Source organism: Oryctolagus cuniculus, chromosome 6, assembly GCF_964237555.1.
Source record: "Oryctolagus cuniculus chromosome 6, mOryCun1.1, whole genome shotgun sequence".
Lineage (NCBI taxonomy): Eukaryota > Metazoa > Chordata > Mammalia > Lagomorpha > Leporidae > Oryctolagus > Oryctolagus cuniculus.
The window spans coordinates 102,316,586-102,330,041 of record NC_091437.1 but is presented as its reverse complement, the minus strand read 5'-3'; the positions used below and the strand labels follow the sequence as shown (position 1 = coordinate 102,330,041).

The 13,456-nt window shown below is 37.9% G+C and overlaps 2 protein-coding genes across 8 annotated transcripts in view; one reads left to right on the top strand and one right to left on the bottom strand.

Moving 5' to 3' along the window:
* The window catches only part of PEX2 (peroxisomal biogenesis factor 2), a 754,438-nt gene that overhangs the window by 313,743 nt on the left and 427,239 nt on the right, over positions 1–13,456 (top strand). The gene's annotated exons all lie outside the window — the stretch shown is intronic.
* The window catches only part of ZFHX4 (zinc finger homeobox 4), a 202,357-nt gene that overhangs the window by 162,356 nt on the left and 26,545 nt on the right, over positions 1–13,456 (bottom strand). For all 5 annotated transcript variants that reach the window (XM_002710646.4, XM_070075243.1, XM_051843852.2 and 2 more), the window contains exon 3: positions 13,298–13,456. This exon is cut by the window's right edge. In XM_002710646.4, coding sequence (XP_002710692.2) covers positions 13,298–13,456 — 159 coding nt within the window. The remainder of the gene's footprint in view (positions 1–13,297) is intronic.

Here is a 13,456-nt window from a genome sequence, read left to right as displayed (position 1 = left end):
ATTTATGAATTAAAGACTGTACTTCTATCTGCATCTTTTTTTTTTTTTTTTTTTTTGGACAGGCAGAGTGGATAGTGAGAGAGAGACAGAGAGAAAGGTCTTCCTTTGCCGTTGGTTCACCCTCCAATGGCCGCCACGGCTGGCGCGCTGCGGCCGGCGCACCACGCTGATCCGAAGCCAGGAGCCAGGTGCTTCTCCTGGTTTCCCATGGGGTGCAGGGCCCAAGCACTTGGGCCATCCTCCACTGCACTCCTGGGCCACAGCAGAGAGCTGGCCTGGAAGAGGGGCAACCGGGACAGAATCCGGCGCCCCGACCGGGACTAGAACCAGGTGTGCCGGCGCCGCTAGGTAGAGGATTAGCCTAGTGAGCCACGGCGCCGGCCTGTACTTCTATCTGCATCTTAAATATGAATGTTCTAAAAACTAAATAGTTCTTCATAATAGTTCTTAGTTTTTCTTTTTCTTTTTTTTTTTTTTAATTTATTTGGTAGGCTGATTGAGGGAGGACAGAAAGCTCCTATCCAATGGTTCACTCCCCAAATGTCAGCAATGGCCACATCTGGGTGAGTCCAAATCCAGAAGCTGAGAACTCCATTCAGGTCTCCCATATGTGTTGCAGGGATCCAATCACTTGAGCCATCACCTGCTGTCTCCCAGGCTGTACATTAGCAGGGAGAAGCAGTTGAGAGTGAAGCGGGGACCTGAACCCAGGCCCTAAGATATGGTATTCAGACATCCCAACCTGAGTCTCAACCACTAGGACAAACATCCGCCCCAGTTTTTCTAATATTTAGGGAACTGAGAGCTAAAGACTGTATTTCTCTGGGGGAGAAAAAAGTTATTCATGAATTCTTGTAACATATATGCTTAAAGAATTTGGTTATAAGACTGGGTAGTACATTTGAAAGAAAAACTCACAATGAAAAAAAAAAAGTTGTTACTGCTGCTGTTCTACCCAAATGTATTACCTATAATTACTTAATTTTCTAATAAAAATCATATTAAACTGAAAATAATAAAGCAGCACTTTCTTTTAGCTAAATTATTTCTCAAAAGGCTTCTGTTTGAAAAATAGTAATATTAACATCCCTTAGTAAATAGGAGAGTTTTCTACCTTTAAAAATATTGTGTAATATAAGTTCACCAAAGAGAGTCCAAAGACAAATCATAGTGTTTGCATAATTCCTATTTTAGTACATTAATCTCTTCCAAAAAAATAAAACCAAACCCACAGTACTTATTTGGTATAAAAATGGGGACTTTTTCCCCTTCCCCCATCACTGATGTCAGCTACTCTGTTACTCCATAGTAAGTGTAAAAAATACTTTGATTTTAAGGGGCAGTCTTGCACACTGACTCTCTAACAGAGGTGATGGCAATTAGACTTGCTCCCTGTTTCCCTGCAATTGAACAATGAATGATTTTCGGCCCTCAGGACATCTACTAGTGTTATTCTCAGCCCTGCTAAATGGATAGTTAGAAATATTTAGTGTCTGAAAGATATTGCACAGTACAGTTATCAAAACATCCCTACATGCTTCACACACATCTGCTATAGTTATTGGGAGCTCCTATTTCAAAACTAAGATGATTCTTATTTTCCAAAAAAAAAAAATTTTTCATTAATAAATCTGAGTAATTGCATCAATGTAAATGACTGACAATTTTTTTTACCAGTCTGAGGTAGCCAGTTCAGAAAAGCAAGATTTCTCCAAATGTCCCTAAGTTCAACCGTTGTAAGTAGTTCTTTTTTGAAGGTCAGAGTGCCAGAGAGAGATGGAGAGATGCAGAGACAGAGAGATCTCCTACCTACTGGTTAACTTTCCCAAAAGGCCACAATAGCCAGGACTGGGCCAGGCCAATACGAGGAGCCAGGAACTCCACCCTGGTTTCCCATGTGGGTTCCAGGGACCCAAGTATTTGGGCTATTTCCACTACCTTCCTGGGTGTATGAGCAGGGAGCCGGATCAGAAGAAGCACAGTAGCCAGGACTTGAACTTGAATAAAGGATGAAGATGTCACAAGCAGTGGCTTAACCTACTATACCACAACATCAATCCCTCATTGTAAATAGTTCTAACGAGATTTCAGGCTTTATGTGGAATCAATAGCAAAATTGTGAAGAGAGTGCAGTAGCAACATATGTTGAAAGTCCCTAGACTCTTGCAACTAAATGGATGGAAGTAAGTAATGAAATAAAAAAGTTAAAAATTAATAATACAAATAATCCGAAACAAGATAATTTTAAAAATTCTAAGGGACAAATGAGCAGGGCCTCCTCTAGAGACTATAATGATGCCAGGGAAAAAGAGAAAGAAGGAGACTGGTTGTGGGCAGTGAGTAGATTGTGCTCTGGTTGTTCCAGTGAAGTAAGTTAAATGCTCAGGGAGGCACATGCCCTCTTTCAGGTCAGCAGGGTACCATTTAGTACATTACTGCTGAGCTACCCTGGTGACCTGAATGAATTAAGGCAGCTTCCAGAGGTGCTTAACTTGCAAGCACTGAGAGCTCCGGCCCTACAAGTAATAAATATTCTATTAGTCCTTTCCATTTAATATACCAAACACCTAAACATGCCAGTAAAAAGAAGGTTTTTTTTTTTTTAATGAGAGAATTGTGTCGTGACAGGAAATGCATGAGTAATAATTTTAACTAGCAAATTCTCTTTCTAGCTTCAAGATAACCCAGTGGGTGTGAGTTTTTCATTCCAGTAGACTGCAGACAAGCACCTGAATCCCTTGGTGGGTTCATACTGCATCTGCAATGTGCTTAAGCAGATCTGCTAGCTTAAGGGAGTAAAAGTGAATTCCAAAATCATCAAGCCCTGGACAACATTGTAAAGTTTGCCTCCGAGGCTCCCAGCCTTCCTCCCTTGCCATACTCTGCTTTTGCTGACCTCAAATACAGTAAGTTTTCTTACTAATAAAGCATTTTGATGCAGGTGAGGGCATGAGTTGAGAAGATTCAAGGATTATAATTGTAGGATAGGCTTTTATTGTCTGTAAGGATTTGAGAAAAGAGTTTTTCTCTGAAACTCTTTCCTCATCTGTCAAAGCAGGAATAACATTTACTCATTAGAAAGAGTATAAGAAATAATATTCAAAAAGTCTTTAACTTACTCTGATTGTTGTCAATACACATGAGTACTTCAAAATGTGGAAAATGAAATTAAAAGATGTTTATTTTGGTGCATGAAAATTTGAAATTCATGCATAACATTCTCATAATATTCAATCCCATGAGCTTTCTGAAGCCCCTTCTATGGTCTCTCTTTAGGAAGTAGTACCATTGTAAAAGGTAATAAATAGATAAGTCACTTATCAATAGAGTTTCACAGTTGACAGAAAATCGGGCATCAGAAGAATGGATTTTTTGTTAACAGTCTTCCCAATATCGCTTAAATCATAGATAAATATTCAATTCACTATAAATGTGATTCTTCTTGACACAGGACACATAGCCACAAACTAAGAATCAACATTTTAAAACTTTAAAAGCTTTACTCCTGAGCCATCCCAACTACTGCTGTTGGCTGTGGGAACTAAAGAGCTTCCTGAAGATGGTTCCTGCTATGAGCTGGATCCTGAAGAGGTGTTTTTAATTCAGCCCTACTAATGGTCATTTTGAGCTAAAGACAGTTGAGTGCCCACCCTAAAAAAATGAAGAGGTCCTGCTTGAAGCTTTGTTTCTCATCATGGATCCATCTGTGAGATTGGCTGCCCAAAGATTGAAGGAGGCTAATGTGACTGATGCTGGGACAGCAAATGGCTGGAGATGTGAAAAGTAAAACCCTGGTCAACAGGAAGTATTGTGGTGGCTCTTTGAGGCTAGGCAATGCACTTCAACTCTCACTGGAAACAACCACGTAACCAGACATACTGCCACTGTCCTAGGTGCTGGGAACAAGCTGGATTGCCAGGCCTAACTGCCTACTTTAATGTTTTTTTTTTTTTTTTGAGATTTATTTACTTATTTAAAAGGCAGAGTTACAGAGAAGCAGAGGCAGAGAGAGAAAGAGAGAGAGAGATATCTTTCACTTGCTGGTTTACTCCCCAAATGGCCACAAAGGCTGAAGCTGGGCCTATCTGAAGCCAGGAGCCAAGAGCCAGGAGCCAGGAGCTTCTTCTGGGTGCCCCACGTGGGTACAGTGGCCCAGGGACTTGGGTTATCATCTGTTGCTTTCCCAGGTGCATTATCAGGGAGCTGGATCGGAAGTGGAGCAGCCAAGATATGAACAGGCATCCATATGGGAATCTAGCACTGCAGGTGGCAGCTTTACCAGCCATGCCACAGCAATGGCTCCTAACTGCCTACTTAGGCCTTCTTGACATCTGCGGTGTGAAGGATGGAGGGACAGTGGTGGTGAATGCAGCAGCCAGAGCAGGGGGCTCTGACATGGGGCTGCAAAGTTGTTGGGGTAGCAGGGCCTGATGAAGAAGCTGCCTCCCTTAAAACACCTGTGTTTGACTTTGCCTTTAACTAGAGTCACTGGAGGAAACTGAATACAGCCTCACCTGTGGTCCATGTTATTATTGTGATAATACAGGAGGAGAGTTTTCAAACATCATTATCCTCCAGATGACGAAATTTGGAAGAATTGTAGTATGTGGGGCCATCTCTACTTATAACCATACTCATCCGTATGTCCCAGGCCCATCCCCAGAGAATATTATCTATAAGAGAACACTGCAGGAAAGGCTTCGTCTCCACCAGCTGACAAGGAAATGTCTACCAGAATGCTTGGAGGAACCTGAAGAAAGGGGCCTCAAAGGGTATGATGCAGTATCATGAAAACACCAGCATAGGATCTGAAAACATGTCAGCTGCACTTACAGGAATACTGAAAGGAAATAATTTGGGGGAAAACAGTAGTGAACGCATGAATAAAAATGACACATGGAATCATCATTGAATAATCTGGATGATTACTTCACTTTTTTAAATTATTTAATAAAAATGCATACTGTCTTAATTATCTAAGAAATACTCACTAAAAAGAGCTTGACCTAATAAGATATATTCAAATGGATGCAGGGAGAGGATGTTTAGTCTAGCAGTTAAGATGTCCTTGTCTCATATCAGAATGCCTGGGTTTGATACCTGACTCCAGCTCCTGTCTTCTGCTTCTTACTAATGCAAACACACCTGGGAGCTGCTAATACAATCCTGGGAGGCATCAGGTGATGTGTCAAGTAACTGGGTTCCTGCCACCCCCATGAGAGATGTGCATTGTGTCGCTAGCTCCTGGCTTCAGCCCAGCCCAGTGCTTGGCCATTTGGTGAATGAAACAGGGAAAGAGAGTGTTCTCTCTCTCCCTCAATAGATAGCTCTTCCTCTCACTCCCCCACCATTTCTTTCAGTAAATAAATAAAATTTTACTAAACAAAAAAGAAAAAAGCTTTCCTCACAAATTGGAGAATATAGGTACATTTGGATCTATCAATAACTCATTCCTTTCTACTCACAGCCATGTTTTCCACAAAATTTTATCTTAGCCATTATTCAGGAACAAATAATTTTTCGCCACTAAACTTCTACTGCACTACTTAAAAATTGCTTGATGGGACAATATGACTATAATATTTGTTCCTTAAGCAACAGGAGATTTATCTAATATTATCTATAATATTAGATTATAATTATATGTATATATTATAATTATGCAATCTAATATTTCCAATAAAAGAAAGGCTTTAGGAAAATCTGAGTCGAAAGTATACATATGCTTTCATATTTGCAGGTGCACATTTAATACCCTTAAGAATTACATTCAAGACAGCAAATGTCATTTTCCTTAAAGACAGGAAAAATAGAATATTAGTAAATGATTATAAAAACCAAGTGAAATAAAATACTGTCAAACTGGACTGTTGTTATCTGTGATAAGAGCCGCGTAAATTGTCATTACAATAATGTGTCTCTGAGCAGAACTCTCTCTGACCCTATTGTAAACTGAATTTGCAGAAATTCCCCAACAGTCATACTAAATTAACATCCTGGTTTTATGAAGAGGTTGGCTGAAGTTGTAATTTGACACATATTGCATTCTTTAGTAAGTGCTTTTCTTCATTTTCTATGTCACACATTAGTAGCAACATCCTCATGTTCCAACTAATAGAAAAGCTCTATCCTGCCTTCAAATGCCTCTCCTCTCCCCCTCCAACCCTTGTCATAAACTGATCTATAAAGTCCTGCTCTGCAATAGGGCAAAAAGAGTAAGTTAAGACATACATGTAATACTGCGCTACGTCTACCAAATGACTCAAGAGACAAGTCACGCTCAGCACTTTGACTAACCATTTGTGGAAAAAAGGGCATGAAAACTTTCAGTGGCTAGGTGTATAGATTTAACCCTTCATTTTATTATATCCCTGATATCTCACCACCAACTCTAACCTGTATTTTGGAAAGCAGAATAAACCTGCCAGAATCATCTTCATAGGAGAGTCTCTCTTTGAGCAACACTTAAGAAAAATGGCTTATGTCCAGTCACATGAATGGGACCCAACCTCACATATTGTTAAGTGCTTAATAAATATTTCTGTACTTATTGGAAGTAAAAATTGGAAGTTTCCTAATGTTCTAGGTTGCTCTGCCTCCATTGTTGCTTTCCTACTTTTTGGCTCAATCATACCCTCCCATGCTCTCTGATAAATGGGTAGAGGGGAAACCTTGAATTATCTGAATCATGAACAAATCTCCACATCTAATTGAACTCAGCCTAAGCATAGGCTCAGACTCAAAGCAAACTTAGTAAAGCATTTCCAGTAGAACTCAGGCAGGCCAGATGTTCTGGAAGCCGAACCGCGGTCATTGTGCACATGCCAGCTCCTCCTCACTCCACCCCGGGCCAAGACCCTTTCAGCAGTGTGAGGCCTGGTTAACATATGACTCTGGCTGCACTACTGCATGGCATCCCAGCACCCATTTGAACATTTCAGCAGTTTCAACAAGCTCTACTGACGGGGACAAGTAAATGTAAGCGAAAGAAACACACAAGGAGAGTATGTCAATTATGAGATAACACCTTTGTCTGCATTAGCTACATGATCTCAGGGTGGATAACAAGGAAGCTATTTATCACCTTTGGTTAAATCATACCTATTTTTCACAAGACAGGATGAACAGGCTACCAAAGAATTTAATGCATGTAAATCATGAAATATGATTTTACATGTTTCTGAAGGATAGTGCCAAATTGTTGACTTTGCTTCTGGCGTAGGGCATGCTAGTTTGAACATATGCCTGTCTGTGTTGTGTGTTCAGGAATAAATGAAGGAAGCTCTTAAGGAGGGGCATGACCCTATCTAACCCTGACCTCTAACATAATCACTCCACCTCCTCCAATATTAGAAGTTTATCCAGATTAGACAGTCCTTTAAAAAATACACTCTGAAAAATTTACACCTTTGGATGCACAAATCAACTTTTATAAAATGGCTCTTTCCTCTTAACTAAAGGAACGCTAGTTTTCTTTAGGGAAATAGACAAGTAATCTTATAACATGGAGCATTGCCATGAAGAAAAAGTCTAGGTGAGATAAACTAGTATGGATTTCAGATAAGGAGAGAATATCATAATAGCATGTGCCTGATGTGTAGGGAGACAATTAGCATTTGTTAAAAAATACACACAGAAAATTAATAGAGAGCTCCAATGACAGAGCTTAATTTCTTTAAATTTTGTCTACATTTGATAACAGCCTCACACACCAAAAATCGTTTTATTTTGTCTTGACATGGTTATAATAAGTTGCTAATATCTTGTCTAAATCTTTCTTTTCAAACAATTTTATTTATCTGAGAGGCAAAAAGAGACAAACAGTCTGATTCACTCCTCCAAATGCCCACAGTGGGTAGGACTGGGATGGACAAATGCCAGGTGGCAGGAACCCAGCTACCTGGGACATCACTGTTGCCTCCCAGGGTTGCATTAGCTGGAGTCAGGGCAAGATCTGGGTATCCAACTCAGGTAGCTCAATATGAAACCTACGCAACTTAACCACTAAGCTAAATTGTCCACCACTGATCTAAATCCTTCTCGAGATTGACACAAATCCAATCTATCTATCTATCTATTATCTATCTACATGCCTACCTACCTTCCTACCTATAGTTCAATAGATCCTTGATCATATTTTTCTAGTGGAGTACAAAGAGGGTTCTCAGCTCACACTGTAACATACTCCTTACCTTATGACTGTATTGAGAAAGTCCCCATCTGATTTGATGTAGCTATGTTACCACACTGGGATATGTTTCAGCAAATGCAAAGCTTCAGTCGATAGAACTGGCCAATTACATTGTGATCTGAGAACACCAGTGATTTATTAATTGCTATTAACTAACCAACTCCTCTTTATTTGATCTGTATTTATTAGTTACAAGTATTATGCAAGCATGCATTGTTCAACTACAGAAACTATTTTGTCAACTTCTCCCTTGTCTTTTTATATGAGAATACAATAGAATAATTTGAGTTCTGATTACCTATTTTAAACAAATCCTGTAACTGGAATTAAATTTCACACCACATTTCAAGCTTGAAATGAACATAAATCTGAAACTAATACAAAAGTGCAAAAATTTCCATATTCAGGTTAATGTTTAGCAAAAGAATGTTTAGAAAAGAATAACTTTTATTTATCTCTGGGAACAGCTTTCTTCATCTAAACAAATGACTAAAATAAGATTACGAAGACACTGTTTAGGTTTTATAGAGAAACATACATATTCCAATTTCCTTCTGCACAATGGCTTTTATGCAAATGTGTACCACACTATCTCTTGACCCCTTCTACCATCACACCAGGACAATGACAGTTCAATAATTGAAGGTACATATCTGGTATATTTGATTTTAAATTGCAAAGTTGGACTCTGGCCTATTGAAATGAAAATATCTATTCTATGACTCTTTGTTAACTTCCGATTGATCAGGTTATTATTTCCTACTAATAAAACAGCAGAACGGCAGGTCAAGCTAATTATTCCATGTTTTTATTTCCTTTTCACAGACTTTTCCCAATGTACCTCCTTGCATTCTCCTCTGTGACCCTCCCCCACACCTTGATTTTAGTTCTTAACCCGGATTCTTTCATCCAGAACATGGATAATGAGAAAACCCAAAAAATGTTCCTTGGGGGAATGTTACACTAGAAGTTACCTAGGACTAAATCCCACGTGTGTTCCTTTGCTCACCATGGAGACAAGTGTTTTTTTTTCACTGCTCTCAGCCAATTTGAAATCCAAATATGAAAACAGCATTATGGAATTCAGACAGACTATTTACTACCAGCAGATGCGGGTGGAGGGGGGGGGGTGGAAACTAGTATAATTAAGCTTTGACTTTGAACTAGCAAAGCAGTGAACATCTCACTTAAAAATACAAATAATATTGGAAGAACAGCTGAAGTGCAGGTGCAGCAAGAGCATGTGCATGCACTACACGGAGTGATGGGTCAACCAATCAGCTGGCCAGAAAAGTCTTGACCACACTGAGCCAGGAATAAACTAAACTGCAAATCTGAAATATTGCCAAAACCTCACTTGTCCTTCCTCAGTTTGACTGTGTAGTGTTAAATGGTTTTCATTATACCTTTTTACTGGGCTCTACAGAAAAAGTTTGGGATCATTTAAGGGTAGACCAAATTACAATGTGTTTTTTGAAAATAAGAACTGGAAGCAAAGAGATTTCTTTAGTACATTCTTCAGGTTATTCATTAGTCATTAATCATGCTGTGAGTATTTATTGAGGAGCCACTATATGGATATCAATTAACTAAAATGTGTAAAGAATGCAACAGTATGGAATTAGGAAAATGTGATTATTACATTGGTTACCTGAAAATTACTGTCATATATATGACCACTTGTAGCTATCTATGAATTTAGTTTATATTAACCTTGCTGTAAATATATATTCATACATACATTAATAGCAAAGAGTGTGGGCAATCCACAGTTTCAATTTTTGTTTTATTTTTCTACATCAATTTTCTTTCATCATTAAAACTTCTGGAAGCAAAAATCAAACTTTAATACTATTTAGCAATTCCCAGACACTTACTTGAAAAAATGAGTAAGATTTTCTCAACAGTAACAATTTTTTTTACAAAATTTCTTAGGAAAAATAGCACTGCCAAAAAGTGAATACAGCTTTGTTTGTTTTTGCAGACATCGTTAGCAATAGACATAAAGGTTTTTTCTTTTTCTTTTTTTTTTTTTTTTTTTTAAGTCCATATGGAAAGATCATCAACACATTCTGCCTCTGGGTTCTTTGCCAAAATACCATAACCCACAAGTCTTCTACCTTAAACATAAAAGGAAAGGTGTTGTTCTGGTCAACTAAAGAAATAATTTTTACTAGCATATGTCTAATGTTAAAGCTGCCTAAATCCTGCCAAAGACATTAAAACAACATCTGTAAAACAGATTTTCATTAAATTGATCAGTTTAAAGTTAAGCAGCTAGGCAGATGATGCTTTTAAGCTAACCCTTAACCTTTAACTTTTAACCTCCCCAAACTAGCATAAGGACACACACTTCTTTTAGGTAAGTCTGCTTCGGCTTGACAATGCAAGAGGTAAAGTGGTCCATTCAAATAGAAATGACACATCACCACATTCACAGTGTTATGAATCAATATGTTGTCAATAACGAGGAAAGCTGTTTTCTTGCAGCTCTGCATTTGTCTTACAACTGCTAACTTGTCACTTTCCCCTAATCGCTAAATAATTCACAATGCAAAATGATATAAATTAAACTCCTAATGAAAATAAATTTTATATATGACATTATTGTCTAGTCATTAACTCAGAAACTATTTTAAGTACAATTTTAATATTTCAGCCATATTATAAAACATCATTTTTCCCAGACCCAGGCCAATTTGTTAGGTTCTCATTTAAAAGCAATTAATGTTACTTGTGAACCAATTTTATTTTGCCGACACAAGCCAACCACGCTTGCTAATATGCTCATTACCGTGCTTGAAAATCCTCTATTTCTGACTCACAGAAACACAGTTTCTGAAATCAGTTTAGAAATCATCTTCAACACATTGCTAGTATGGAGTATTTTTCTAGCTACTGTGAGAAATAATGAATGCCCCTTGAAGGATAATACAAAAGAACAGAGCTGGATTGTTGAACATTAAGTTTCAATAAATATCTCAAATATTTCTCTTTGATCTTGTTTTAATTCAAAGTAAGTTAATTCAAATAATGTTGGGTATGCTTGCTAGCCATATTTAAATGCTATGCTAAACAAAAATACTTGAGTAGTTAAGAGACAAGCAACTATAGAATTCATTTTTATGTGATTTATACAATTTTTAAGGTAAGAGTACACCTTCTGGTTGTGAAATCTCAAGTGTTCTGCTTTAAAGCCCTCTTTCTACTCATGCTTTTATTTCAATTGATTGTTATAAATTCAAAGACAATATCCAACTCTCCCTGAAAGCAAACTCCAAGAGTAACTCTAGTATCTAGAAAGATCCTCTGCAGAGTGAGGCCGTCAATCCATGCTTATGGAGTGACTGGATGAACTGAACACATACTCCTCCACATGTTTAAATAATCCTCCAACAATTAGATTAAATAACCTTTCCTGAGAAAATGAACAGTAATACCACCTCTCTTTAGGTTTTCACCTGAGATTAATAAAATAGAAAAATTTCTACATTTATATCTTCTACTCACAACAAGCTAATTTAAAGTGTTAGAGAAGCTGCGTGAATATAAACGCAGTTTATGAATATTCTACATAGCTCCCGGGGTCTGAATCTATTATTTATGCAAACTTAATGTTTATTTTTTTCTCCGAGGTATTCTGAAACTTTTAATAGGTCAGGTATCAACAGAAAAAAAGTAGACAATTGAACGGTTGTCAACTGTTGCTGCAAACCCTATGAATTATAATACAATTAATCCTTTATATTATATGCTCAATACTGTCAACCTAGAAGCTTTCCATCTTTCTTGCACTCCCCCCAAACTGTGGAACCCAAATCTAATGCTTTCATTATTGATCCACAGAGTGCCAATATCACAGGAACAATGTTACAAATTCTCACACTGAGTCTTTAGGTTTTTTTGCACACTACATCCATCTAGAATTTGGACTTCAAGAAACAGCTCAAACACACAGTACTAGACAAACCTAAATAAAAAAGCCCTGCCCCTAATCTAAACATCCACAACCTGCTCCTCTTGTGTGTTTGTAATTTTAAGCAGTATTAGAAAAGCTATAGGTATTATAATCGCTGGTTGACTCCTGATAGCATAGTTATCACTGATTTCTAGTATAAATCAATAGATAACACTTGCAAAATGGATTTTGTAATCATATTTAGAGCTTGTTACAATGACTAATGGTTTGCAATATTTTCTGAATTTTAATATCCTCTAGACAAAAAGAAGTTTTTAATAAGTTACCAAGTTATTCATCATAGAAATGAATATGTTACATTTGTACATGAACCAAGACAATCAAGACAACCTAGTGAACAAACTGCAAAAAATATATTAATCAGTAATTAGGGTCCAGAAGAAGTCGAGACAAGTTGTGTGGCAAACGGTGTTCACGACTTGTACATTTCCATTACATCTGCATAGTTTTTCCCAGTAAAGATAAAAGCATCCTTGCCATTTTATGAGTGTGTTTATCTATAACACACCCATTTGGGAGAATGAAAACATTACTACTTGGGAAAATAGTCATGTCCAAAAAAGAAAAAAAAAAAAAAAAACAGAATCCACTTTCACCGGATGCTAAGGAACAGTGTGTTTATTCAATCTTACTGAGAACACACAGGGAAAAAAAGTGTGTGTGTGTGTGTGTGTGTGTGTGTATGCTTTGGATTGTCACTGTTTGTTTCCAGACAAAAGGTGATACATTCACAAAAGTAGGACATTGCTTTTGTGCCTTGCTCCCTACAACCCTTAACACTATCCAAGAGTCGTGCTATGTTAAGAAGAAAGAAAAAGAAAAGCAATAAATAAGTTTAGAAAGCATGATTTTATATATGACAATGCCTAGAGAAGTTCTTTTATTTGAGGGAAGCCAGTAAAGCAACTAAGACCACTGAGAGAAGTACAGACGGAACATAAGCCAAGCATCTTCAATAAATTCTCCAGTGCCGTGTATTTCAATATCGTTTGCTGCATCTCACCCTTCTTCCGACCCTTCTGCCAACCCCCTCCTCTTTTCTGAACTTGCAGATTTGTGCCCCAAGCTCTGAAACGGTTAATTCCCTTGTCTGCTCTGTGCCAGCGGAAATGGATGTCACTGCTTACCTTGTAGAGCTTCAGGGCCGCCTCGTGCCTGTGATTGGTGGTATGCAAGCGTAATTTATCCACACTGTTGGTGTAGTAGTCACAGGCGTTACATTTTAGGTGAACAGGGTTGCCAATGGCAATGCACTTCAACCTCCACTCATTGCTTTTGCCCCCTTC